Consider the following 27,665-nt stretch of genomic DNA (forward strand, 5'->3'; position numbering starts at 1 on the left):
AAAACAACAACACACCGACCGACGACCCTGCAAAACTAAGCAGTTTGCGTACCCACATCGACACCCTCAACGCCCGCCGCAGGAGTAGCAGTAGACGCAGGCTGAACGGGCGCTTTCCTCTCCCCAAAGTTGTGCAGCCTCTCTCCTATAAGATAAACCTCATCCCTAACGACCAACCTCCATCTCACGAGCAGCCTGACAACCGCCGACGAAGCCCACATAACCACCAAAGCAAGTCCCACAGCCGGGAAGCTGAAGCGCCAGAGTAAGTTCTTTGTCGCTTCGTTCGCATTACGATATAGCGTTCGACTCGTGACAAACGCCAGACTGGATGGAACGGCAATAGCGACGAGGAAGAGCGCCAGCACGGGGATGAGGAAACAGCGTGTAGCGATCTTGGCGTTGGGGTAGAGCCAGCCATCTCTGATAACAGCCTTGAACGCACGTGCAGGCCGAGAATTGCGGTTCGCGAAGACGAGGCGCGCGGCGAGGCGAGAGTAGAGGAACCCGAGAGTCCAGTCTTGGATGACGTGGACGACGTGGGGTTCCTTGGGGCCGAGGTAGGCGTGCAAGGGCATGAGGAAGTAAAGTTCTAGGAGGACGGCGAAGAGGAAGGGTATGGCGAAGATGAGGGTTGCCCAGACATACGAGAAGCGGAGGGCTCGGCCGCCGACGCGGGAGGTGGTTGCTGCGATGGTGTGGAGTGTGGACATGGGATCTGGGATGGATCGGTTGAGCGAGGAGATGAATTTGAAGGCGTGATAGGCGGAGTAGCCGATGCTGGCGAGCGTGTAGACGCCGAGGGAGAAGGCATGAATGTCGTTCATCTCAACGGTTGGTGGGAGGAAGAGCGAGAAGAGGTAGCGGCCGAAGAGGAGGGGTAGGATTGTTACGCTTACTCCTGATAGACCCATGAAAATCCATATCGTGACGATGAAGCAGAGAATGCGCACGCGGAACCATGGTGGGATAAATACCATCGACACGAGATCAGAGTTGTGCACTCCGCCCTCATTCTCTCCATCTTTGCGCACGTTGTCACGGTCGACTTCGACGAAGACAGGCTGGCCCTTGGGGATGCGAGCTTGATCGGAAGCGGGTGCACGAACGTATCGACCATCGTCGCCTTCTTGCGTAGGGACCTTGTCGCCAAAGAGGAAGTTGGACAGGCGAAGGAACCCAGCGCACTTCTGGAAGCACCATTTGTAGATGGCATGCAGACCCTCACTAGGCTTGTAGAACTTGATGATGACCGGCGTGAGGAAGTTGTAGAAGAGAAGGTCGAGCGGAAACTCCAGCGATGGTGCTTCGGTAGTCCAGTGAATTGGCAGCACGTTGGTGGTAGCACGACTCAAGGTCCATACGACACCGCCAAGGCATACAATAACGAGTGCTCCATACACAAGAGCGCTGAAGGCGATCTTGCGAAGTTGAGTCGTAACGCTACGCTCTAGGACGTCCCGAACAGGATGGAAGGTCGGATCATCTGGGTCGCGGATGAAGTAAAGCACACCCTTGCGCATGATCTTGCGGCACATGGACACAAAGAGCGCGAAGTGGAACATGTAGCAGGTACCGATAAACCAATGCACGAATCCAGATGTCCAAGGACTCTCTCTCGCGAATTGCCACCGGTTGTACAGCGTAGCGTTCTGGAATAGTGGGAGCATGGCCAAGTCGAGAAGCAGCCCGCAGTACAGCGGAAATGCCAACATCTCGATACTAATGATAAGGATCACCTTGAGCACACCTCCAGCTTGTTGTAGTATATCAGAAAGAATGCGTTCGATCCTTTGTCCTTGCTGTGACGAGCTGAAAGGTGTGCCGCGCCTGAGATATATCGCACCAAGAAAAGCGAAGAACCCATAGCCAGCAAGTATTGCAATCAGGCGGTCACTCGCCGTCCATCGCTCCAATGCAGTATATGCTGCAGCGGTGCTGCTATTCGAGTCTAGATCAATGGTGATCTTGTACGACTTAGCCGTCCAAAGCCATGAGAGCAGAGAACTGCACTGGCCGTAGGTAGTCGTAAAGATATCTTGAATTAACGAGGGAAGGCGTCCAAGGACCCTCAGCACAAGCTTGGGCGGCGAGTCTGCTGAAATTTCCTCGATGATGGCGTTTGCAAAGCTGCTCGTTTCATTGAGCGCAAATGAGGTCGTGTTCTGCAGGCTTCGTAGTGAAGCGTGTGCGTTGAGCGTGAATTGGGTGTAGCTGGGCTGAGACGATAATGGCGAGTCCATGAACATCTTGCCAATACGAACCATCGCACTCTCTGCAAGGGAGTATGCTGGCGTAGATACTGCACGGAGTGGACCATCTATGGTTTGAGACAGTTTCCCCAAGGAACACAGCTTGACCAGACTGGAGATGGCATAAGAACTCCAGTACGTCGTACCAGCTACGAGGAAGAGCGTGACGTCGACTATGAAGTCCGTCACTGCAGCGACCGCCTGTAGAGGAATTTTGAGGAGTTCGATAGGACTTCCCACCATTATGATGACGAATTTACCCCAGAGATAAGGAACCCACACAGCGCACGCCAGTGTGCAGGTGATCAGCACGGCACTGAACAGGGCGTTCTGGAAAAGACCGACAATGGGCCCTTGCATACCAATGAGCTCAAGTATACCTTCCAGGTCTTCAGCGTCTTCAATCGCTTCCTGGTCGTTGACATCTATACCAGCTTGTGCAGCAGCAGCAGCAACTTCAGGATCTTGGGCCGCAGCATTGCCATGATCCCGCGGCTCGTTCCCTAAGAAGGGCACAAAAGGCGCTTCGTCTGCCAGATCGCGCACGATATGCTCATCGTTGCCTCCCTCTTCGACAGGTCGAGCCATCGGGGCTATGTCTCCAAACATCCAGTCCAATACTTGGTTCACTGGATTTTGTGGAGGTTGAGGCGCTGCTGGTTGTGCGTTGGCTGGAACCGCAGGCTGATCGTCCGGGTTTTGCTGACCCACTTCAGAATGCTCCTGATCTTCGCGGGCGGTTGAGTCTTGGTCAGGTTGGCTACTGCTGTTGTCGACTTCAATCGTAGTATCGACCGTAATTGAGTTGTCTAGATGAGTAGAACTGCTTTGTGCAGAAGACGTTGACTCGGGTAGATTATCCTCCACACTGGCGTCGACAGCCTTAGCTTTACCCTTGTCGTGAACATGTTCTCCTTCCAGCGCTTGGTCGGAGTCATCTTCTACAGCCTCAGGGACTTGCTGCCAGCTTCCACTGCTGTGCTCGCTACCCGGTTCGTGGTCTGATGCAGCCTCGGGTCCTTGCTCGGCTCTTCGGTCTGCGTTGTCGTCGTCTTCCCACGATTCGGGTACGTTTTCAGCACTTTCCTCGTTCGAAGCTGACGATTGTGGTACGTTCTCGAAAGACCATGTATTACCCTCTTCTAGGCCGCGACGAATCTCTGTTGCGATGAAGGATCTATCGCGTGCTGGCATGTTTGGTCTGTGCGAAGATGAAGACGACTCGGAACCTTCAAGATCTGGCGCTACGCCTGAAGATTGGTGGAGTGACGAGGTTCTCGCAGGAAAGCTTGAGCTGCTAGCTTCGCCGTCTTCCATCATTACTCGCTCAATAGCCTCGTTGAAGCTCTGGGATGGAAATCCATCGTCGTAGGCATCCACAAGCTCATCCGATTGCATCATTGACCTCAAATCACCCGAGAGGCCTTCGCGTACTATGTTGCGAACAAGCTCGTCACGTTCTCGGCGGAGCGAGGAAGACCGGCGAACGCGGCGTATCGTAGGTTCGGCAGCCTCGGGCTCGTCATTCTCGCGAGTGAAGTCTCCAGGGGCAATTGGCTCGTTTTGGTCAGTATTTTCAGGTTCATGAGCTTCTTCCACATCCGCGGCCTCCCCAGCCACTTCGGCGTCCAAAGCATCTAGAGCGTCTTCCAGCTCGCCCTCATCAACGACCACGTTGTCAACGAGAGCCTCCTCTTCTATGATGGCAGCTCTCTGCGCAGCAACATTGTCACCGAGGGCAACCATATTGATGACAGGTTGTTGCTGGACCACCCACTCTCGAATCAGGAAGACAAGGATGAACGCCACGACAACGAGTAGAGTGATGATCTGGCCCTCTATCACGTCAACAATAAAGCGATTGGCGCTTTGAGACTGGAACCAGTTGAAGAAGGGGACATCGGAGAGAAGCGACGGACTGCGAATACCGAGATGGTCTGAGGTAGTATTGGAAACGGTGCCGTTCTTGTCAACGACAGATACGTGAGTAGTTATTCTGTCGGGTTGTGCAAGCTGGGAAAAGGGGAACGGGACCCCGAAGAAGACTCGTTTGGCATAGGTCCAGAGGATGGATTCGCTAGTGGTGGAATTGTTTGGAGTATACGTTATCTTCATGGGCCCGACGGTACTTGCCACATGCACAGTCGAGTTGTTGCTCTTGGCGGTATCGAGTGCGGAGCGTATCAAGTCGATATCGCTAGGGGCCAGTCCTCTACCGGTCGCGGGCATTACTGACGTCTCAGGTGTGTCGGCAAACATGTCTTGTGACCAGCCACCATCGCCGACCCAGAACAGGCTGCGCCATACGACGCGCATGCACCAGGGTAGTAGGAAGAGCCAGACGGCGCCCACCAGGACCCCTCGGCACCAGGTTGCGAACATGTTGAGTACGTGGAGAGCGGCGCGGCGTACGAAGACGGTCGTGGGTATGCGATTCGGCATGCCGGGGTGGTATAGTTTGGTGAAGCGGAAGGATGTCTTGCACAGTTCGCAGTGCTTCTTCTGGGTGTGGGACAGCCATTCCATCAGGCATTCTTGGTGGACGTATTTGATGCTACCGCTGCACTTGCAGGGAAAGAACAGAGGCTCTTCGGTGGTGCCTTCCCCGCGACATATGCGGCAGGTGTCGGCTTCGTCTTTGTCCATGGCTCGCTCGTCGGAAGTCTGGGGGGCGTTGTCGTGCGCGGAGGCATCGTCGAAGAGCCCCACGGTGAGGGGCTCGGCATCGGTTGCCATGGCGGAGGGGGATTAAAAGTATACACGTGGTAAGAGGGGTGTTGTATCGAATCGGAAGATATGGTTCGGGTTCGGGCAGATGCCGCACAAGTCGATCTCAAGTAGGCATCGGAATCGCAGCGAGGGAGCGGCGTGAAGAGGACGGGCGTGCAGTGCTGCGCGATGAAGGACAATGCAGAGGCAGGGAATTAGGGACGTGAATAGACCTGGGGGAAAGCGCACAAGGGTGGATGCGGCCGGAACCGTGGTTGCGTGCAGCAGCTCTGGCGACGGAAGTGGTGATGTCGCCGCCGCCAGACAGTCTCGGTCTTGGCAGTCGAGCACCCCGGGCCCCTGGCAGAGCGATGGCACCTAGCCACACTTAGTGCACGTGTAGGGACAATTAATTATTTAGTCTGGTACCTGGGACAAGCGATCGGATTTGCACATGCATGGCGTGTCTTCGGTGCTTGATCAGCGTCACAGGGTCCTACAGCACGGGTGAAGGCATCCAGCCCTACATGAGACGCCGCGAACCGCAGGGGCAGCCTGAGGCACTCAAAATGTCTGGGACTGGGAAATCGCGACGGGCAGACTCTATTTCCTCTGTCATCTCTCGCGCCCTATCGCGTAATTCTGCGCTGCCTACCGCCTATCGCATGTCCAAACCTTGATCTTGCTATCGTGTTCCCGCGTCCGCACGTGCAATTACATCACTGCTGCAGCTCGGTTGTCGTCCCCCCAGCGCTAACAGACAAGTTACTTCGAGCAGCCATCGCCATTATTCAAGAGACATCAACAACCCAAACGCTGCCGCCTGTTGCTGATTTTTGTACGTAGCCAGACCCCGACTTGCTGCGGCAGTACCGCTAATACGCACACGCAGAAGCTGGTCAGCCACACAGCGTCACCGCTTCATCGTCCACCACACGCGAGCATGGCCGCCCAGGCCAACGGAAGGGCGACCAAGTCCAAACAAAATGGCAGCCTGAACGGGTCCGCCAATGGCACCGCCAACGGCCACGCAGAAAAGACGCAGCTCACCTCGCGGTCGGCTCGCTCACGGAAGCCCAGGCGAAGTCTCGTGGGCGCCTTCACGAGCATGGTTGCGAGACTCTCCACGTGGTATCTCATCATCACCTTCCTGTTCCGGTGTCCCACATCGCTCCACCAGCTCAACCACGACTCTCCACGCGTGTGCAAACCCTACTTGCAGACCCGGTCCTTCGCTGCGCCCTATGTCGACCCCTACTACGAGACCTACGTCGCCCCGCAGATTGAAAAGGTCAAGCCCTACACGACGCCCATCACCACATTCGCCCAGGACAACTACGCAACCTACGGCGCACACAGGGTTGAGCATGCCAGGAAATATGCAGAGGCCCAGTACGAGAAGTCTGTCCAGCCCCAGCTGCAGAATGCCCAAAAGCAAATCAAGGGCCAGTACGACGTATACCTCGGCCCGCATGTCAAGAAGGCGACTGATGCTGCTGCACCGTACTACAACGACCTCAGGACTAGCTCCGAAGAGATCTACCACCTGACACTGCTCCCGGCCTACGAGCGCTCCAAGCCCTACCTCCAACAGGGTCACGCATACGGCCACCACGTCCTCGTCGACATCGTCTATCCCCATGTCCACACCGCAAAGGATGCCACCTGGGCCTTCCTCCTCCGCACTGTGTGGCCCCAGCTGCGCGTGCTATACGGCGACAACGTCGAGCCCCAGTTGGTCCGTATCTCTGAGCGTCTAGGCCGCTACAGGGACCAACAGAAGATCGAGTCTGTTGTCTCTGCCGTCGATGCTGAGACAAGCCTCCCATCTCAGTCTACCAAGGACACTCCCACCATTGCAAGCTCCTCCGCCTCCATTGTCCCTCCCAGCTCTACTGAAGGGTCTGGCTGGGGTGTCCTTGACGAGTTCTTCGGCAGTGAGTCCGCCAGCACAGCCTCCAACGAGCTGGAGGCAAAACCAACAAAAGTCAAGCCCTCTGAGCCTAAGCTCACAGGCGCTGAACTGCAAGAGAAGCTCAACCAGGATCTCCGCGACTGGCAGACCAAGTTCGCTACAGCCGCAGACAAGGGTTCTGAAGACCTCGAAGTACGCGTCGCAGAAATCACAAAGCGACAGGTCGACAATGCCGTCAATGGACATGGTCAGGCTCTGGTTGTCAAGCTAGAGGAGACTGCCGACGCGACGATTGCTAAGCTGAAGAACTACATCAAGAAGACTATTCAATCTCTTCCAGAGGATGCTTCAGACGCCGATCTTGAGGCTGCCTACGAGGACTGCGGAGCCAAGACCCGCGAATTCGGTCTCACCGTCAAGGAGCGTGCCCAGGACATCCGTGTCTGGAAAGCATCATACGATCAAGAGACTGATTCCCTGGTACAAGCTGCTGTCAGGAGCACTGTCGAAGTACTTGAGAAGATCCACAGCCTTGGCCTCCAAGAAGTAGGCATGCGATGGGCGTGGACTGATGGCGTCACGTACAAGGACTGGCAAAACTACCACAAGCTGAGGAACACGCTCAACGAATGGCAGGCCGAAGTCGAAGCCGTTGGTAACAGGCACGAAGGCCTTCGCGTGGCCCATGAAGAATCCAAGAAGCTTGAAGACAAGGCCATGGCCATTGCGTCGGACATGGTTGCCGAGCTAGTACGCTTAAAGGATGTTTCCAAGTCTAAGATCTGGGCCGGCGATGCTAGCGATGATTTCTCTGACAAGGTCTTCGCGCCTCGCGTCCGCAAGGCTGCCCAACAAGTTATGGACAACGTTGAGGGTGCATCGTCCCAGATTGCCGAAGCGATCCAAGGCAGCTCGACACCGCTTGCTGAGAGTATCGCATCGTCTGCCAAGGACATGTACTCCGACATCTCTTCACAAGCGTCCGAAGCTGTTCAGGGTAGCTCAACACCTCTTACCGAGAGTGTCGCATCGTCTGTCAAGGAGGCAGCATCCAAAGCCTCATCGCAGGTTGTTGAGGCCGTATCAGGTAGCTCAACTCCTCTCGCTGAGAGTGTTGCGTCCTCCGTCCAACAAGCTGCATCTGAGGTTTCGTCCCAAGCATCTGAGGCTATCTATGGTGAACCTTCATCTGAGAGTCTGCTATCTCAAGCTTCCTCCAAGGCGTCTGAAGTTATTGATGACACCGCATCGAAGGCCTCCGCAGCCTACGAATCGCCTAAGAAGGTCTGGGGTGGAGCCAATGCGCAAATCATCGCTGAAGCGCGCGAACCTGTACTTGATGAGCCTCTGGAAGACGATGACGAAGTCGTCGACACCTATTCCAGCAAAGTGCAGAGCGTGGTTGCCGACGCTGGCGACCGAGCAGCTGAGATGAGCCGAGCAGTCAGCGAAGCGCTCCTCGGTCCTGCCAAGACGCAAGGTACCGTCGAGTCTGCCTCGTCGATCGCAAGCGAACAGTACGCAAGTGCTCTTGCTGCTGCGTCAAGCGTCCTGTACGGTACCGAGCAACCGGCTGTTGAGAGTGCGACCAGCGTCATCGCCGACAAGTATGCTCAAGCTGTGACTGCGGCATCATACGCAATCTACGGTACGCCAACGCCGACAGCCATAATCAAGACCGTACAAGTCGAGGCAAACTCGCGATACAACGATGCTGTCAGCGCTGCGAGCAAGCAGTTCGAGAATGCGAAGGCCCAGATGTCTCTTCTGATCTCTGGAGAGCCCCAGCCTGCGCACCAAACCATGCTTTCTTACTTTGAGAAGGCCTACTCCGACTCCCTCGCAGTCGCTAGTGAGAGGTTGTCGAATGCTATGCAATACACTGAATCAGTGAGGAGCTATGCAGCAGGCCCCACCCAGGGTTACTTCGAGTCGGTCTCCTCCATCGCATCATCTCGCCTCGCTGAAGGCCTAAGCCAGGCTTCTGCCCAGTTCGCCGCACCTCAATCCACCGGTGTCGCTGACAGCGCTCGCCGACAGTACTACGAAGCTGTGGGCCTTGCGCACGCCCGTTATTCCGAGTTTACTGATGCTGCATCGAGCGCTGTATACGGTCCCCAGCAAGGTACCATTGAGTCTTTGGCTTCGGTCGCCTCCGCATCAGCCGCTTCTGCTGCGTCTGCTGTATCTGGATCGGCCGAGTCTGCCGCGTCGTACGTGTCTGGTTCAGCACAGTCGGCTGTCGCCAACGCCCAAGCAGCCGCTGAGTCTGCCGCTTCCCAGGTTAGCTCTGGTGTCATCGGTTCAGAAACCCCCTGGACTGAGTCGGTTGCCTCCCAAGCCAGCCAGAACTGGGAAGCACTCATTGCTCAGGCCAGTAGCCAGGTCTACGGCCAGCCTACACCATGGGCAGAGTCTGTATACTCTCAAGCTGGCGCTTACGGTGCTCAGGTAAGAACTTCGTCCGATGAATAAACTGCATTTGAGACATATGCTGACTTTGTACACGTAGGCTACTGCTGCCGCTGCTGCACAATATGCCGAGGTCCAGGCTCTTATCTCAGAGCTTGTCATTGGAAAGGAGCCTGACTTCACCGAGAGCGTCATGAACCGCTTCGCCTCCGCTTACTCCACTGGTCTACCCGCAGCCATGGCCTCTGCCCAGTCCTATGCCAGTGAGGGTATCAACGCTGCTAGTTCGTACGCGGGCGACAGTTACGATGCTGTCACTGACGCGGCTGCTGACGCGTACGCTTCTGCTTCGTCAGTCGTCAGCGCCGTCTTCACTCCCCCGGCCATGATCGAAGATGTTTTGAGCCAGGCTAGCGCATCTTTGGATCTCGCTGTTGAGAGTGCCTCCGTCGCCCTCTACGGAACGCCCAAGGGTGCCGCTGAGCAGGCCAGCGAGTCAGTTGCGAGCGCTTACTCATCCATCCAGTCTCAAGTGAGCGAGAAGCTCTACGGAACACAATCAGCTCAAGATAGCTTTTCGTCAGCCGCGGCATCCGCCCAAGCTGCTATCAGCGAGGCCATCTTCGGTACGCCTACCGCAGGCGACTACGTCGCCTCAGCTACAAGCAATGCTGGTGGTGTATACAGCTCAATGTCCTCTGTAGCCAGTGTCAACGCCGAGTACGTTGCCTCTGCTGCTAATGAGAACGCAGCCTACATTTCTTCAGCAGCCAGTTCCGCCGTCTACGGACCTGAGCAAGGAGCCATGGAGTCTGCAAACAGCCGCATCGCCGACGCCGTAGCCGCCGCCAACAGCCGTATTGCGTCCATGTACGCAGCTGCATCTGGTAGCGCCGAGGAAGCTGTCAGCAGTATTTCCAGCGCCGCTACTCAAGCCACCCAGGCTGTGAGAGATGAGTTGTAGACTATGCATGAGTTGAGGAAGCTTGCTTCCAATATCTCCAAATCATCATCATACCCTCAACACATCACAACATAGCACCCTCGCTACGACACGACACCAATATGTCATCACAACACCCCCACCACCACAATCGTAACGACCAACCACCCCTACACAACCCCATCACTATCATCTCAAACACAACACCCATCACCCACAACCCACAACCAAGGCCAGTTGATCTGGCCCACGAACCACGGAACACGGAAAGGAAGGAAAGGAAAGGGAAGGAAACCAGGAAAACCAACGAGGTAATGCCTATGTATGTAGCTATGAACCAGTCTCAGTCTCTTGTCTCTCTATATCTGCTCTTGCGTTTTCTCAGGATTAGCCAACAGGATTAGCCGACTGGATTCCGCTTTTGTTCTTATGCCAGCAAGCAAGTTCTAGCGTTGTAGTCTAGTTACTAGTTCGTTTTTCTGCGACGGAAGAAGTGGACAGAGTAATGTGATATACCCTTTTCATTCGATTGAGATGTGTTGCTCTATGTGCTGTGCTGTGTTGAGTGTGATTGAGAGTGAGGTTGGTGGTCGATGCGCGTCACATAGGTTTGAGGTGAAAGTGTGGGGAGAGAATGTCTTTGATTATCGTGACTTCCGTGTCATCATGTATTGCTTTGAGTGTTACTACATACAAGGTCATTAACCTTCATTCGTGCGGAGACCTCCATCATCGTTCCATCCATCACTGGTATACCCTTTCCAAAGTCTGTACATCCAATCCATAACATCAATCTCTCATCGCACTCGCTGTACAAAGTTGAAACCCCGAGGTTCAAAGAAAAGTCAAGTCGCTCTATCAAGAAAAAGCCCAAACAACGCCAAGAAGGGGGTATGCAATGCCGAATCATACTACTGAAGAGAAAGAAGCGAACGAGCGAGTCTAGTCGCTGTCGCTCAAACTGTCCCTTCGTCCAACAGCGCGGACACCACCACGACGGTAGCCATCCATGACATCTCTACCGCCCCTCTCCCTCCTCGCGTTAGTCGGGACACCGACTTGAGACACGCTCTCCATCGGGTGCACACTACCCGCCTGGCTAAGGCCGGGAATGTGGCACGGGTAGCTCATGTGGCCCTGAGAATCACCGTTGGTAGTGGTGAAGATGTCAGATGCAGGGGGAGCAGGACGCGAAGTGCGGTGTTGCTTGCGAGGCGACTCAGAGGTGGGACGCGAACGCGAGCCTGAGGGGCGGGGACGAGACTCAGAGGTTGGGCGGCCGGAGCGCGAGGTGCGGTCTTGGGAAGGGCGGTCTTGAGACGGGCGGGCTGAGCGGGAGCGGGGCGCGTGCTTGTTGGGGTCGGAGTAGAGGGACTTGTCGGCGTTGGGACGGTAGTCGGAGTAGTAGCTTGACTCGGTGACTTCGGAGGGGGCGCTGCGCTCGGTCTTGGGGGCGGCCTTTGGAGGGGGCGGTTTGGCGAAGTCAGAGGTAGAGACGCCGGTGTAGACGGTAGCAGTGTCGTCGTCACCGGTGGTGAAAGAGTATGCAGCGGAAGGAGGAGCACGGCGAGGTCCAGACGGGGCCTTGCTCCTTGTGGGAGCGCGTGTGGGTGTGCCGGCTTCAGATGGGGCGGTGTACTCGGTGTAGGCGCGGGTGTAGTCACTCTCGGGGGAACGGTACTCGATCATGGGGCGGGTAACTTCAGCCATTTCGGGAGCCTCAGAGGGTGTGCCGTGCTTCTTGGACTTCTTCTGCTCTTCCTTTGCGCGCTTGGCCTCTGCCTTTTGTTCTTCCTTGCGGGCTTTGGCTTCAGCGGCTTCCTTCTTGGCGGCTTCCTTTTCGGCGGCTTTGGCCTTGCGCATGCGTTCCCTTGCGCGCATCTCCTTGGCTTTGGCTTCCTTCTTGGGGTCCTTGACTTCCTTGGCGTCCTTCTTGACCAGCGGTGCGTTACTAGAGACCTGGGAGCCGCCGACTTCAGAGGGTTGAGAGCCGGAGTAGTCTGTGTACATGCCATCACCAACGCGGTTGAGGCCACCGACACGGGCAGCCTTCTCCTCGCGGTACTTGCGGAGCTCAGGGTCTTTGTAGTCGTTGGTGTGGTCGCGGCGGTGCTTCTTGTGCCTTCGTCCGTCTCCGCCACGAAGGCCGCCCTCGCCCCTCTCGGCGTCGCGGTATTCGTTTGGGTCGACACTGGTACCAGACTCATCCGTGTAGTTAAGCTCGCTCTGTTCGCCGAAGTAGCTACCACCGTGGACGACACTGCCACCACCGAGCTTGGTGCTCTTGGTTGCGTTGGAGAGAGTCTTTCCGTCGGGTCCCTTGCGTCTCAGCACCGTTGACTTGTAGTCCTCCCAGTCGTTGTCGCGCCACTTGAAGCCACCGTTCTTGGCCCAGAAGAAGAACCAGATGGCTCCAAGGGCGAGACCGACACCGATGAGAGCAAACAGAGCCTGGAAGCCGGGTCCGGAGAGGTCGTTGGGTGGGCGTGCGCCTGCTGAGGCGAGGTTCTTGTATGGCTCAGGTTGGTCACGCTTGACCATTGACTTGGCCAGCTGCAGAGCATTCACGGCCATGGGCGAGAGTGCCCGCTCGTCGGCGGCAATGTCGGGATGGGGCGCCATGGTAGGCGAGAAGGTGGTGTTGGTGTTTTCGCAGGTGCAGGTCGAGTATAGCGGGTCGAACAGCGAATGCAACTGGCAGAAAGTAGTCAGAGAGTATTCTGTAGTGTTGGTAGCAATGTGTAGTGTGGGGTTTGGAGCGTGGAAGCGTGGCTCCCGTTAACTTTTGGTTTGGAGCGTGTTGGGTGCGGGTGGCTGGTGGGCAAATGCAGGAGGTTAGGACGAGGTTGGGGACGCGAGCCGACGTCACCCAAACAAAGTCGTTGATGCAGCAACAGCACGGCCGCCAACTTCAATCAACTTGACCGCCACGCGGCGTCCCGCGATTGATTGGAAGTCTGTCCAGTCCAGACGGTACAGCACACCATCTCAACAATTGTCCTCTTTTTCTTTACCGCTTTTTGACGCGATGCGTAGGAATGGAGTCGGCGGTGAGGCCACGCGCGCCAACGATCGCCTTCGCGAAGAGCCCCATAAAGGGCTTGCAGCGCCCTGCATCACGCCTTTGCGGGAAGTCCACATCCCCGGACTAGTCTCATCTCTTGCGCATACCGTAGCACCGTAGTAACCGTCGTAAGCTCAGCAAAAACATTAGCGTCTTCATCCCTTCCCTTGTACCTGCATCCGAAGCATACAGGACAGCCTTGGCAACCCATGAACACCATGCGTTCAACCTCGATGGATGCGACTGCATCACTGACAGCTGACAATGCATATACTATCTTCATCCATGCTTCTCCCGATGATGAAAATTCTCGACCCAAATGGTGGACCCTGACTTTTGACATGTCGCCCGCCCGTCGTAGGGCGTGAAGCTAGTCACCAAAGAATTCTGTCTACCACAATTTTCAACGAACCTGCTAGAAAATTATGAGCATTGAAGTCTTCTCAAGAGTTTATTTCCTCTCTAAAACCGGGACAATTGTACGTTCATATCCCGTTGAAAAGGTTGGAAGATGGCGACGCAGACGCAAACAGCGACTTCGGTCTTCGAGCTCCAGCCAACACCCAAGACCACAACCATAAAACCTATCTATCATCCATCACCGCCATCTCAAGAAGTCTTGAATTATGATCACCGGATATCAGATACCGAATCATCCACCTCACCATCCCTCGCAAAACCGTCGACTCTCCGCACCTTCCTCACAATCTTCACCCCTTCCTTCGTCGGCTTTATAGCCAGCTTCACCAACGGCATCATCACGGTCGGCCTCCCATCAATTGCACGTTCCATCGCTCTCGAACGCTCTCTCTACCTATGGCCTTCCTCCGTCTATGGTCTGACATCCGGCGCCGCACTTCTCATCGCTGGTTCAGTAGCTGACATAGTCGGCGCTAGACCCGTGGAACTCACTGGCATCACCTTCCTCGGCGTCTTCACGCTAGCATGCGGGTTTGCGCAGACCGGCGGGCAGCTCGTAGCTTTTCGGGCTCTCCAAGGTGTGGCGCTGGCGTTGCATTTACCCGCCTCGGTTGCTATCATTACCGGTGCTGTGCCATCTGGAAGAGCGAGAAATCTTGGGTTTGCGTGTTTGGGGTTCAGCCAGCCGCTTGGGTTTGCTGTTGGGCTGGTGTTGAGTGGTGTTATGATTGAAAGAGCGGGATGGCGGTTGGGGTTCTACGTGACTGGAGGGTGTACGTTGGCGGTCGCTGTCGCTGCGATCTGGACGCTGCCTAAACTTCCTTCCCAGAATCAGGATGGTGTGGTTGCGCTTTGGAAGAAGGTTGGTAGGGAGATTGATTGGGTTGGTGGTATGATATCTAGTGGTGGACTGGCTATCCTCGCATATGTCCTTGCGTATGTGTTTTCTCTTCATCGTCTGATTCCAATAAAGCTGACAGCATGTAGTATCATCAGCGCCGACCTGACAAGCATTCGCTCAGCCGAGACAGCCTCGCTTCTCACTATCAGTATCATCCTTCTCTGCGCCTTTCCAGCCTGGATGCACTACCGCGAGCGACGTGGAAAAACAGCCCTCGTACCGAACAAGCTGTGGAACAGTCTCCCCTTTACCAGCACATGCATCATGGTCGCACTCTCTTACGGGGTCATGAACTCCATTGAACTCTTCTCAAGCCTGTAGTACGTATCCTCCAACATCATCCACCATCTTGCTGCGTAAAATGGCAAAAGTCCAGAGCTAACCCAAGTCCAGTTTCCAAGAAGTCCAGCACGCCTCCATGCTAGCAACATCCCTCTACCTCCTTCCCAACCTCCTAGCCGGCGTCCTAATCCAGATATCCGTCGGCCTATTCGTCCACCGCATTCCTGCCCGCTGGCTCGTCGCCGGCTCCGCCTTAATCTGCGCCATCTCACCCCTCCTCATGGCCCTCGTGCCGCCAACATGGAGCTACTGGAAACTCGCTTTCTGGGCCCAGATGTTCGCGCCGTTCAGTGCAGATGTCTTGTTCACCGTCGGTCTCATAATCGTAAGTGACAACTTCCCGGAGAAGACGCAGGCGCTGGCTGGTGCTGTGTTCAATACTGTTGCGCAGTTTGGTATGAGTTTGGGTATGGGTAGTTGCCAGGTTGTTGCGCTGGGGGTGCAGGTCAAGAGCGGAAGTGCGGGTACTGGTGGCCATGGTGATGGTGATGGTGGCGGGGCGTTTGAGGGCCAGGATGATGTTGCTGTCTTGAAGGGGTATAGGGCGAGCTATTGGCTTATGTTCGGGTATATGGTCGTTTGTATGATGATCGCTGTCGTGGGGCTGAGGAAGGCGGGTAAGGTCGGACTGAAGAGGGAGTAAAGGGTCGACTATACGGGAATGCTGTCGGAAAGCACTAATGCCGTTCCGCAGCCGCTTGAGTTCGACAAGAGGTCAGCCAGTCCATCCGACACCTGACTTAGACCCGGTGCCTGTATACATGTACAGTATGATTGGACTGATCTCAATCCAACATAAAACAATGTGTATCAACCACCATGTGATTTTGTATTCCAACTCCGTCTCTACTCGTTCTTGTCTTTCCCCGATTATCCAGTCTACGAGGGGGAGGTGGCAATGCGAAGCCCACAGGGGCAGTACCACCAAGAGGTAAACAGTGTGGAATATCTTTCCGCTGTACTCGTACGAAGCTAGTGTCTTCATATATGATACAACAGTTGCGATTAACGGATATGCGCAAGCGGCGTGAATTAGTAACGATATCATGGCGAGGAGGCGAGATTGTTAGTAGTGAAGATGTGTGAGGAAAATGGGCAGAGGATTGTGTGAAAGAGATGTAAGTATGGCGAATGGCAAAAAAGATTTTTCGGTTCTCACACTGGCTCTACCACGGTTCACTCTTGCGTTGTTTAGCGATTGATTACGATGAGGGTCGTAGCGATTCGCCCATGATGTCATCTTCTTACAGCGCGTACAGGCGTCTTGCCGTTTTACCACTACAAATTTCTGCATATAGAAAAAACTCATTGTCAGCATTTCCATAAGTGCCCGTTTGAGCTGGTGGAAGAAGTCTGGCTGCGTGAGAGGTGCTTTCGATGTTCCTTAGGGGTCCGCCAAGACATCACGTGAACCCACCCCACAGCAGACCTCGGGAAGCTCGCGGCTTCCTGCCGCATTCCTTCATCCTGTTACACATCACATGCCCGGCGTTGGCTGGATACACAACGATGATGCGGAGTCGATCCAATGCAACATCAAATGACCGCTCGACCTTTGCCCGATGCCGACACTAAACAGCTAGCCCCGGCTCCTCCAATGCAGATGCGGAAGGTCGTCAAGATCCCCAGATTCGCGCCGACCCCGTCACTAGCAGTCTGCTTAACTCAAGATGGGAAAGATCATGCAAATACCAATGCATGACCACCCCAGTCAAGGAATTCGCTCAACACATACCTCTTACGGATGATGATAGAAACGACCTCGAAGCTTACATCACCTCAGGCTGTTGCTAACTCTCGTTTTCATGCTAACGTAGACTTCCAGATGTCAAGCCCTGCGACCAAAACGCAGTGGTAATGGTGCCCCCGCAGCCCACCTGCCCCACTGGCATTAACCTCCCACGGGGCAAACGCTCGCCCAGGAAGCTGATTCCACGAACATGGTACACTCCGAGCAAAAGGCATGTAATTAATATCCCAAGGCCACGATAAGCTCGAAGGCGACCCAAGCATCATGCGCCTAGACGGGATCAGCAGGGGCCATAGCCAGCGAACTGCCTAAACCAGTAGGTACACAAACGCCAAGATCAAGCAATCAAACGCCAAGGTTCGCCTTCAACGAATGGTTACACGGAAGATACTAACTAGGTGTGATATCACTTATCTAGCTATATAGCATCGCTGGCACCTTTTCTCAGAGTCTTTACGCTTCTCTTCCTTCATCTTTACTGCTGTCTTTGGTAGCAATGAAGCTCCTTCACGTCACCCTTGCCTCCTTAGGCCTAGCGTCTGCGGCCACCGTCAACACAAAGAAGATCAACTACGATGACTGGAAGGTGTACCGCGTCAATGTCGGTGCCAACGCTGGCAAAATCGACGATGTTATGAGCAAGCTATCCCTTGAGTTGTGGAAGGGCAAGCCAACATCCAGTGATGTGGTCGACGTTATGGTGCCGCCTTCGGCAGTCAAGGACTTCGAGGCGTCTACGAAGGATATAGAGGGTAAATAGCCGCCACGAGTACTTTTTAGGATGATTAGCTAACTTCTTGACAGTATATCGCCTCCTAGCTACGAATTTATCTTGGCGCTAACAACTTGACAGACCAAGGTCATGCATGACAACCTTGGTCGTTCTATCGCAGACGAGCAAACTGTCAGCATATATGCCGGTAAGCTTACTCCATTTAATGCAAGAAAAATACCACAGAAGTCTACATTGTCGTGGGGAACTTGCAAACTTTTGTTTCCATTCTAACGTATACTCCAGCCGGTGCAGCACCAAGCGCCTCTTGGTTCAACGCCTACCACTCTATTGCCGACCACATGCAATGGATCACGGACCTTGCCGCAGCGTACCCAAAGAACGCCGAAGTAGTCTCCGCTGGCAAATCAGTCGAAGGCCGCGACATCAAGGGCATCCATATCTGGGGTAACGGCGGCAAAGGATCGAAAAGAGCGGTAGTCTGGCACGGTACAGTCCACGCACGTGAATGGATCACAACAATGGTAGTTGAATACGCTGCGTACCAGCTCCTCACATCCACCGACTCCACCACGGCTGGATTCAAGAACTCGTACGATTTCTACATCTTCCCCATCGTGAACCCAGATGGCTTCGCCTACACCCAGTCAGCCGACCGTCTGTGGCGCAAGAACCGCCAGACCACTCCCTCAGCGTCTTGCGTAGGCCGCGACATCAACCGTAACTGGCCTTCCCACTGGGACCTACCCCAAGGCGCATCAACCTCTCCCTGCGCTCAAGATTACAAGGGCCCCTCTGCAGGCGATGGTGTAGAGACTAAGCTCCTCAAGGCCCAACTTGACAGCCTAGCCGCTGGCCGCGGAATCGCGCTGTACATGGACATCCACGCATACAGCCAGCTTTGGATGTACCCTTACGGATACACATGCTCCGGCGTCGTCCCCAACTCCTCGAAGTATGCTTCCCTTACCAAGGGCGCCATCGCCGCTGTCAAGGCTGTGCACGGAATTACGTTCACAGGTGGCCCTATCTGCAACACTATTTACCAGGTCAGCGGCGACTCTGTGGACTACGCTTTCGAGGTTGCCAAGGCAAACTATTCCATGACGGTTGAGTTGAGGGATACCGGCAACTACGGATTCGTCCTGCCCGCTGCGCAGATCTTGCCCAGTGGTGAAGAGATGTGGGCTGGTTTGAAGTACTTGTTGGCGAACATGTAGATGGTGGGTTGTACATAATAAGTAGGTGTTGACGGCGTTTGAAGAGAAGCGGGATGTAGCGATACCTTGACATGGCGATAGCATTCTTCCATTCCTGTTGATAGTAGAGTCTTAAGAATACAACAAAGTGATAAAGCGGCAATTCTTCCCATCTGGTTGTATCCTACCCATGGCTATGAGTTCCGAGATCATAGTACTACCCAGCTCTCCGGGCTCAGCAACGACCTCAGCAAAACACCTCCCCTATCCATTCCCCTAAGCTGCACCAAGCCACGAACAAGTAGCCAGCTCCCCATCATGACAACGCTCAGAAGGCCGACACCGCATAACCGTTTTCCAGAACCCGTTCTTGCACCTGAAGAGCACGCCTCCATTCCTATCATGCTCCCGTAACATACACTTTGGCACGCCTTCCTCGCAACGGCGGCTCAGGGTGTTGTCGCGAGAAGAAAGCGTAGCGTCGATGCACTGAGGTGATGGCTTATCGGTGCAGCGACATGTGTCGCGTGCCTCCCACTTTCCGTGCTCGCAAATGTTTATGCCGTCGTAGCCGTTGTTGAGGGTGGTCAGACATTGTAGTTCGCCTTCTGTGCACTGTGCGGGCGAGGAGACGCAGGCGCCGTTGTTATGATGAGTGCAGTCGGGGGGTACACCATAAGGTACGGCGGAGCCGAGGGCGGTTGCGGTAAGGCTTGTGATGATGATGATACTGAGGTACTTCATAGTGGAGATGTGGAGATAGTGGATGGGTGGTGCAGAAGGTCAGTAGAGAGAGCGGATAATGCTAGATAAAGGTGGGTGCAGGACCGGGGGAGAAAGAGCGCGCCTTTCACTTGGCAGGTGTGGCGGCAGGTGAGGTAGTGAGAGCCGTTAGGCACTTCATTATGTTGTCTATGTTACTTGTATAGCTCAATCGAGGTTCTGTGAAATGCTGCCAATCCAGATGGATTATGGCTAAGGGTATTGTTATGACGCATGATGATCACAATTTGTCACTCATCACTTCCACAATTCATACTATGCCCACAAATTCTACACATTGATAGAAAGTACGTGAATCATGCTGCAGCAAGAAAGCCTTTTGAAGTGAGCACGGTATCCAAGAGATGGTAGTACAGCTCTTAAGATGATCGATTTTGCAAATTGTGTGTGCCCAGCTCGTGCGCGCGCAGTCGCACGCAACTGGAAAGAACGTCTGGCTGAGTTCCGACTAGCTTTTGTGACTGCCAAATATAAGAGAAGAGTGCTTAAGCGCACACCTGATATGAGCGATTCAGTTGTCAAGCATGCGCGTGGTGAGAGATGCCAGTGAGATCAAAGAAGCGAAGGGAAAGGTAGTGGATCGCAAAGAAAGACATGATCCATCTCATCAGGTAGATGTATGAGCATGGCTGTGATCGGAATTTGGAGTAGGATATGCGGATCGGTCGCATGAGAGTCTTGTCTGCCAACACGTGACGCGCTCTCTGCTCTCGAGAGCCATCGGCGGTCATAGCGCCAAGAGCTTGTTGTTTGCCTAAACACCACACTACCTCAATTTTACACACCCGACGCTCCACCGCAAACATTGGCGTGAATATCTTTCCTTGGTCACGATCGAACAGCAGTCGCTGGACTGATCCAGTGCTATCAACTACATCCAGACCAGTAAAGCATCGATGTATGTGTTGACCTCTTTCGATCGCGCAAAATACTGACATACTCATAGAATTGGCAAGATGGACGATGTTGATACCATCCTCGAGATCCTGCGGAAGGACAACGACGCGGAGCCTGACCTGCCACCGGAGTTAGTACTTGATACAGCTGCCGCGCTGAGCCGCAACATCTTCACGCACTGGCACCGTCTGAACGCAATTGTGCAGCGACACGAAGGCGCCATACGGATTCGATGGAGAAAGAAGTCTGCGGCGAAGCGTCGAGAACTATTTCAAGTAGTCTTCCCCGGAATGCCCGACCTGCACCGACCGGATGTCGACAATATGCATGGCAATTTCACTGATCGTGCTTGCGGAGAACCAAACCATGTGGCAACCAGCAGCGAGCTCAGACCTTATATCAATTCAGAAGACTTGTCGGACGCCAAGTCCTTGCTTGTGTTCATCAACGCCCGGGCGCGCAATCGTCCTGCTACGTTTGCTGAATCGGAACTCAGCTTCTCTGGCATGGCCGTCCCATGCCAGGCTACCCGCTATCCGCATGTCCTCATAAATCTCTCGGACCAAGACTCAAAGACACAGGAAGTCAAGGAAGAGATGTATGGCCGAATCAAAGGGCTTGAGTCCGAACCCCACGCTGTCCCTGAAGATCAGGCGATGCATTCTTTGAATCCCCTAGGAGAGGGCCTCCAGATACTCCGCATCCAGGAAGGCGTACTAAGGTTCCTTGTCGGCTGCTGCGAAAACATCATGCATGACATTCTTCCAGAGACGCTGTGCAGCGACGATTATCCGCTTTTATCAGAACCGCCGAGCTTGTCAGATCCGGAAGAGCTGAGCAGTAGTCTTGCAGATGCATGCAGAAAGGCGCCATTTGGTCCGTGAGGCGAGCCAAACTTTGCACGTATCCGGCACCTTATCTCGACAGCAGTGGAAAAGTGCGAGGACCATGCCTGGGCGTTGCGCGAAGACCCTGCGTATTTCGCAGAATATGTTCAAGATCACGCCGAACATCGACATGAGAATATACTGAACGAAGCCGGAGAACCATCGAAGAGACTTGGAACAAGCGAGTTCTACTCCCTGGTTCTCCGTGAGACATTGAACAAGGCGTACGCGGGCCTGGTCTTCTGGGATCAGCTTTACCGACTTTCAAGCGAAGTCGAAGTTCTTCACACACTGGCTTTGCAGGTGGAAGCAAGCGAAGAGCTTGTCAAGCGCTATGCGGATAGTGTGGAGATGTTGTACTACATGTTGAGTCTAGGTAGTTACGACGCCGCGGGTCTCATTAGGCACTTCTTGATGGGTGCACCACAGTTACGCCATCTTATGATGAGAGTTACCATACCAGCAGGATGCGACAAGGTGCTCGAAGGTGAATCTGATTACAGAACCACAGAAGTGGAAAGTAACGATATCATCGGACAGCGCGTGAGGAAGCTCTTGACCCGGACGACCGCCTTCACTCAGATCGCCGACTACACCCATCTCAATCTAGATTGCCTTGAAACGTACTTTAGGCGAGAGCCTTCCGCCAAAGAGAAAGTCTCGCCATTCATAGAGGACTACCTGAATACGCTTTCAGTGTGCGTTGAGTGTCTTCATCAACTGCGAGTGTCTTCCTGCTACGTCAATTTAAGGAATCAGTTCGATCGTGGGCGAAAGAGCCCCATGTACGCCAAGTGGTATCTCAAATTTATGCAACCTTTGGCGCGCTGGAGAAAGGTTCTAGACGATGGAGGTGTCATTGCCCCAGATCTTGGTAATCCATCCAATGGCAGGTTCGATTATCCGAGTGAGAGCGTCCGAACAAAGCAGACGGTGGGGGCGCGTCGAAAAGCGGAACGCAACCTGGACAAGTTTTGGAGGTACATCGACAATGCTTTTCGCAAGCGTACAGGATATTCTCAACACGATACCATTCGCAGACTCTTGGACAAAGGTGGCCCGATGCTAAGAACGGCTCCGTGGAGTGACTCCGAAGATCTTGACACGGCATCAACACCGTCTCCTGTGTACGAGTATCAGGCCACATCCGAGATCTTCCACGACCCAACCAAAGAGATCACTGGGAATTTCAATCGCCTCGATGTCAATGATAGAACCAAAGCGAAGACGCACGGCGAGATGACAGCCATAGCCCAGGATGCCGATGAGGATGTACTTGAGCGATCGGCTGCCATTTCGAAACCGTTGTACCACGTCGGCAAGGACGCCTATATCGTGATCAAAGCACTTTTTCATGTGCCAAACGACAGCGAACCCCCGGGTAAAGTCCGCTGGGATCAAGTCGTAGCCACGCTTGCCAAGCTTGGATTCGCCGTCGAGAAGCTACACGGATCTGCATGGCAATTCACACCGAAGAAGCTGAACTTACCACGCGGAATCCAGTTCCATGAGCCGCATCCGAGCGGTGAAGTGCCATTGACTCTGGCCAGACGCTACGGACGTCGACTAGCGCGTGCGTACGGATGGGAGGCAGCGATGTTCAAGCAGAAGTAATGATGGTAGCGCATGCGGTGACTTGGCGTTTGTGATGGCAGTGAATGTCGGTATTTGAGGGGACTGGTACTATTTGGAAGGAGCGTCTGGCGTTTCTTCGGAGCTAGTGCAGCAGCCGCACACGTACGCTCACTTTCGTCGACTTTGTGGAGCTTGAGTTTTCTGGTGCTATAATTGAGTGGTAGACAGAAGGTGCTGAGTACTTCGACTGCCGGGATCTGCTCATGTTAGTGCTACACACAGGTAGTCAGACTCCTAATAAAACACGAGGGTTGCTCCATTGTAGTATCTTATGATCGTGTTTTGTGCGTCAACATCAGAGACTGATTCGTATTGACGCGTAAAATCAAACTCGTTACCAATCGTTTCCGAACTTGCCGGTGGAAGTCTTCTCGTCGGGGTGATGGGGGTTGGGGGTAGAAGACGCGAAATTGGGTGTGAGGTTTGCGAAAGCGCACGATGACGCACTAATGGCTTGGCAGGGACTTTCGGAGGCAGGAACATCCCACGCTCTCGCATACTCGGTTCTCACGAAGGTACAAACTCACCTGCGAAAAAAAAAACAGTCACGATCAGAGTACAAAGAGCAAGGTCGTGTGTAGAGGGGGTATATTGTTGCTGCAGTGATGTTTCCACTACAGCTTCTAGGTAAGAAGATCTAGTAATTGAGGGAGTACTGTGAGAATTGGAACCTTCATCAATCGTCTAACCCAGGCGAATCCATCACGCCGAACTTTCGTTACATGAAATCATCCGTCGTAACAATCAGAGGTGCTCACCTCAGGACACAGGGCCTATTGGCTAGATGCGCCGTCGGTAGTCTCCTTTTGAGCATCGATAGCAGCGGCTGGGTCTGACTCTTTGTCCTTGTTGCCGGTCTCCTGGCGGATCGGTAGCTCTGAGCTCGTCTCACCAGTAGTCTTTGTAGCGTCATCAACTCCCGCGACCGGAGCGTTAGCGAAGTGTACTTTGCGGTCTGGCGTCTCCGAGATCCTTCTAAGTTCGGTGACAAACGACTCGCCCCACCATGCGCTATGGGAAGTTAGAACGTGTCGGTTGAGATGTGATTGTGGGTACTTACCTAGTGTATTTCCGGACGTATTTTGACAGCTTCTGGTAGTTTAGACTGCGCTGCTCATCGCCCATGGTGACTGCGTCGTGGATAGCATCCGCCAACTCCTCGGTGTTCCATGGGTTGACGATGAGACTGCCGTTCAAGCTCTGTGCAGCACCAGTGAACTCGGACAAGATCATGACACCGTGTCGCTTCTCCTGTGTCGCGATGTACTCGTAGGACACCAGGTTCATACCGTCGCGTGTCGAAGATACAAGACAGACATCCGAGACAGCGTAGAGCGCAATAAGCTCGTCGAAAGAGACCGACTTGTGCATGAAGTGGATAGGCATGAACTCGATAGTGCCGAACTTGCCATTGATGCGACCAACAAGCTCATTGACGACTGCGCGGAGGTTCTGGTACTCCTCGACGTCTTGCCGAGAAGGAACGGCGACTTGTACAAGCACGACCTTGCCGATCCATTCGGGATGCTCTGTGAGGAACACCTCGAGAGCGTGCAGCTTCTGTGGTACACCCTTGATGTAGTCGAGGCGATCAACACCAACGATGAGCTTCACACCCTGGAACTTCTTCTCGAGGGCTGCTATCCGCTCTTGTACCTTGGGCTTCTGGAGACCCTCGTCGAACTTCTCGGGATCGATACCGATGGGGAAAGCGCCGACAGTAACGACCTTGCCCTTGAACTCGACTCCGTTTGGTGTTGTGGCAAGTCCCCTGGTCTGAGTTAGTAAGTGCGAAGTCTGCCCTTAGGTTGATACCTACAGAATGCGCGAGCAACTGCTCAGGAAATGACGAGCATAGTCGTATGTGTGGAAGCCAATGAGGTCGCAGTGGAGAACGCCGAGCAGGATCTCATTGCGGACGGGGAGGATTCGGTAAATCTCGGAACTGGGGAAGGGTGTGTGCAGGAAGAAGCCGATCTTGACATTCTTCTTCGTGTTGCCGAGCTCTTCGCGCAACATGGCGGGCATGAGCATCAGGTGGTAATCGTGCACCCAGACCATGTCGTTGTCTTGTACGTCCTTTGCGACGGCCTTTGCGAACAGGCGGTTGGCCTCGGTGTAGGCGTCCCAAGCGGACTCGTCGAAGGTAATCTCACCGGGGTGGTAATGGAAGAGCGGCCACATGATCTCGTCTGTGCAATTGTTAGTGTTTGCAGCGATATGGTTCTATATGGGTAATCTCACTTGAGAATCCGTTGTAATGCCTGTCCGCGAGCTCATCGTCAAGCATGACCGGTACCGCGTTGTATTTCTCCTTGAGCTGGTCGTTCAAGGTCTTTGTCTCGTCCTCGGGGACTTCAAGTCCGGGCCAGCCATACCACTGGAAGGTGGTAGTCTTGGAGAGTCCGCTCAAACCGCTGACCAGTCCTCCCGAGGACATGGACATGTCGTACTTGCCCTCATCGGAGCGCTTGATGGTGATGGGCAGTCGATTCGACACGAGCAGCAGACGTCCCTCCGACGACTCGGGCTGCTTGAGGGTTGTGGGCGCGTTAGACATCTTGGCGGTGGGTATGTTGGATAGTGGGGGTTGTAAGGTGGTTGAGTCGCGAAACTCCTGACAGGAAATTTATCTGCGGCGTAGGGTGTTGGGCGAGGTCAGCATTCACCTCCGCAACGTGGCTGGGGCCGGTGAGCAGGCGGTGTGGGTAGGTTTCCTTTGGCGCGAGGGGGGAGGGATCAGTTATTTTAATTGTGGTGCTGGCGTGACGAAAGAATGATAATAGATCAAGGCCCGCTCGAAGGTGGAGGCGGCTTCTCGCAGGTTCCGAGCTCAAGCGTCCAGAGTTGGCAGACGGCAGGGCGCAGTTACAACCCGGGCAGATGCTAAAGTTAAAGATGACTGGGGCTAGAGGCGGTCGGGACTGGCGGCATGCAGCTCGGTCGCTGACAGGTGTAGGCCGTGTTGGAAAACACTGAATGAAGCTGGCGGTGTCTGTGTGAAACTTGGGAATAAATGTGACGTCGGTCGTGGAGCTGCCCAACCCAGCAGACGCGGGGCGCTCACAGACCAACTCGACGTCGAAGGGCTGCGCCCAGCATCATCTATGGGCATCTGCATTGGCAATACCATGCGATTCATGCAATCAGCAGGAAGGAATGGGATTCAACTGATACACTGACATCGCCGTGGCTCGACACGACAAATTCCCCGCAGGCCCTGATGCCACTTGACGCCATTGGGTCTCTCCGCGGAGTCACGTGTACGCTACCGGCGACGTGCCTGCCCTAACCGCCGCGTCTATCGCGTACGGCCGTCGATCATCAACACCATCTACGAACGCGCTGCGCATCATGTCGGATTCCGAAGCAGCCCGGCCCTCTGAGGCGAACATTTCAAACAAACTGCGCGACATTGTCATCGCCATACACAAATCTGGAAAAAGCGAGGATCTGACTGTGAAGCGCGTTCGGGCGCGCGCAGAGAAGGAACTAGCCCTAGACGAGGGCTTCTTCAAGACAGACTCGACATGGAAAGAGAAATCACAGAAAGTCATTGTAGACGCAGTGGTATGAAGCCTGACTTCCAATTCCTGGCCAGGTACTAAGGATATGTAGGAGAAGTTCTGCTCCGATGAGCCCTCACCACAGCCTACTCCCAAAAAAGCCGCCCCCAAACCCAAAGCGAAGCCCACCGAAAAGAAGACCAAAGCTGCTACCGACAATGCCCGCGGCGTCAAGCGCAAGGCTGCGACACCTGCCAAGAAACCCAAGAAGCGCGCGAAGACTGAGTCCGAAGAATCTGAAGCTGAGCTCTCAGAACCACCCGCCGAGATATCTGACGCAGAGAGCGAGCCACCCAAGAAGTTAGTACGACGGGGGAAAAAGACTGTGGCAGAAGACTCGGATGAGGAGGACTCGCCGAAGCCGACGTCCAGACCCGGTGCCGCGGTCGACGATGAGAGCGATGACGAGCCTGAGCCAGCGAAAAAGGCAGACACAAAGGGCGACGTATCTGACAGTGATCTGTCCAGCGTCATAGACGAAGAGCCCAAGAAGAAGAAGAATGCCCCTGCAGCGAAGGGCAAGAAAGAAAAAGCCCCACCGAAACCGAAAGCCGCGCCCAAAGCGAAGACCGAGGACGATCCCGACACCGCCGAAGTCAAGCGACTCCAAGGCTGGCTCGTGAAGTGCGGCATCCGAAAAGTCTGGTCGCGCGACCCTGAGCTCTCCCAGTGCGACACGTCGAAGGATAAGATCCGCGTGCTGAAGGGCTGGCTGAAGGACGTGGGCATGGATGGCAAATACTCCGTTGAAAAGGCAGCCAAGATCAAGGAGCAGAGGGAGTTTGCGAAAGATCTCGAGGCAATAAAGGAGGGTGAGGCGGCATGGGGAAAGGCAAGCGAAGTCACAGCTACGGGTCGTCCCAGCCGAAGGGCAGCAGCAAAACCTGTACCACAGCAGAAGGTTGTATTGGAAGATGACAGCGAGGAAGTGGCTGGCGGCGATGATAACGACGATGACGATGACGATGATGACGACGATGTCCAGGGCGAGTCGGAAGACGAGGAGGATGATAAGAGCGGCGACAGCGGAGGTGACGACTCTGAATGAGCTACGTCTGCAACGTGTATCGTGTTTCGTCGCGCTTGCGTACACTTGTCATTATGGAGCATGCGGCACCATATCTAATACATGCGCATGGTTTAGTCGGGGCGTAGTGAGTCGTTTGATACCCACGAAAGCTTTTCCGTTCTTCTTGAATACGAAGTCGTTAATTTTGTCACAACTTCCGCGCCTACATATTTGGAAACTCTTGTTGA

At 54.4% G+C, this 27,665-nt stretch overlaps 8 protein-coding genes across 8 annotated transcripts; 5 read left to right on the top strand and 3 right to left on the bottom strand.

Moving 5' to 3' along the window:
- Positions 1-35: 35 nt before the first annotated feature.
- On the bottom strand, positions 36-4,988 carry J4E90_003453 (uncharacterized protein; the record flags this gene model as incomplete). Its single annotated transcript, XM_051433022.1, has 1 exon — positions 36-4,988. One exon carries the CDS (start codon positions 4,986-4,988, stop codon positions 36-38), a length of 4,953 nt encoding a protein of 1,650 aa, XP_051292920.1.
- Positions 4,989-5,904: 916 nt separating this feature from the next.
- J4E90_003454 (uncharacterized protein) lies at positions 5,905-10,252 on the top strand (the record flags this gene model as incomplete). The annotated part of the gene is made up of 2 exons (XM_051433023.1): positions 5,905-9,327; positions 9,389-10,252. 2 exons carry the CDS (start codon positions 5,905-5,907, stop codon positions 10,250-10,252), a joined length of 4,287 nt encoding a protein of 1,428 aa, XP_051292921.1.
- A 921-nt stretch (positions 10,253-11,173) lies between these two features.
- Positions 11,174-12,853, bottom strand: J4E90_003455 (uncharacterized protein; the record flags this gene model as incomplete). The annotated part of the gene is made up of 1 exon (XM_051433024.1): positions 11,174-12,853. The coding sequence occupies one exon, from the start codon at positions 12,851-12,853 to the stop codon at positions 11,174-11,176; it is 1,680 nt and encodes a 559-aa protein (XP_051292922.1).
- Positions 12,854-14,880: 2,027 nt separating this feature from the next.
- J4E90_003456 (uncharacterized protein) lies at positions 14,881-15,601 on the top strand (the record flags this gene model as incomplete). The annotated part of the gene is made up of 2 exons (XM_051433025.1): positions 14,881-14,936; positions 15,010-15,601. 2 exons carry the CDS (start codon positions 14,881-14,883, stop codon positions 15,599-15,601), a joined length of 648 nt encoding a protein of 215 aa, XP_051292923.1.
- A 1,603-nt stretch (positions 15,602-17,204) lies between these two features.
- J4E90_003457 (uncharacterized protein) lies at positions 17,205-18,661 on the top strand (the record flags this gene model as incomplete). The annotated part of the gene is made up of 2 exons (XM_051433026.1): positions 17,205-17,460; positions 17,727-18,661. The coding sequence occupies 2 exons, from the start codon at positions 17,205-17,207 to the stop codon at positions 18,659-18,661; spliced, it is 1,191 nt and encodes a 396-aa protein (XP_051292924.1).
- A 1,658-nt stretch (positions 18,662-20,319) lies between these two features.
- J4E90_003458 (uncharacterized protein) lies at positions 20,320-22,821 on the top strand (the record flags this gene model as incomplete). Its single annotated transcript, XM_051433027.1, has 4 exons — positions 20,320-20,327; positions 20,370-21,196; positions 21,251-22,187; positions 22,248-22,821. The coding sequence occupies 4 exons, from the start codon at positions 20,320-20,322 to the stop codon at positions 22,819-22,821; spliced, it is 2,346 nt and encodes a 781-aa protein (XP_051292925.1).
- A 794-nt stretch (positions 22,822-23,615) lies between these two features.
- J4E90_003459 (uncharacterized protein) lies at positions 23,616-25,402 on the bottom strand (the record flags this gene model as incomplete). Its single annotated transcript, XM_051433028.1, has 4 exons — positions 23,616-23,853; positions 23,903-24,613; positions 24,662-25,034; positions 25,087-25,402. 4 exons carry the CDS (start codon positions 25,400-25,402, stop codon positions 23,616-23,618), a joined length of 1,638 nt encoding a protein of 545 aa, XP_051292926.1.
- A 794-nt stretch (positions 25,403-26,196) lies between these two features.
- J4E90_003460 (uncharacterized protein) lies at positions 26,197-27,456 on the top strand (the record flags this gene model as incomplete). Its single annotated transcript, XM_051433029.1, has 2 exons — positions 26,197-26,412; positions 26,461-27,456. The coding sequence occupies 2 exons, from the start codon at positions 26,197-26,199 to the stop codon at positions 27,454-27,456; spliced, it is 1,212 nt and encodes a 403-aa protein (XP_051292927.1).
- Positions 27,457-27,665: the final 209 nt, after the last annotated feature.

Source organism: Alternaria incomplexa, assembly GCF_024043165.1.
Source record: "Alternaria incomplexa strain BMP 0042 chromosome Unknown scaffold_4, whole genome shotgun sequence".
Lineage (NCBI taxonomy): Eukaryota > Fungi > Ascomycota > Dothideomycetes > Pleosporales > Pleosporaceae > Alternaria > Alternaria incomplexa.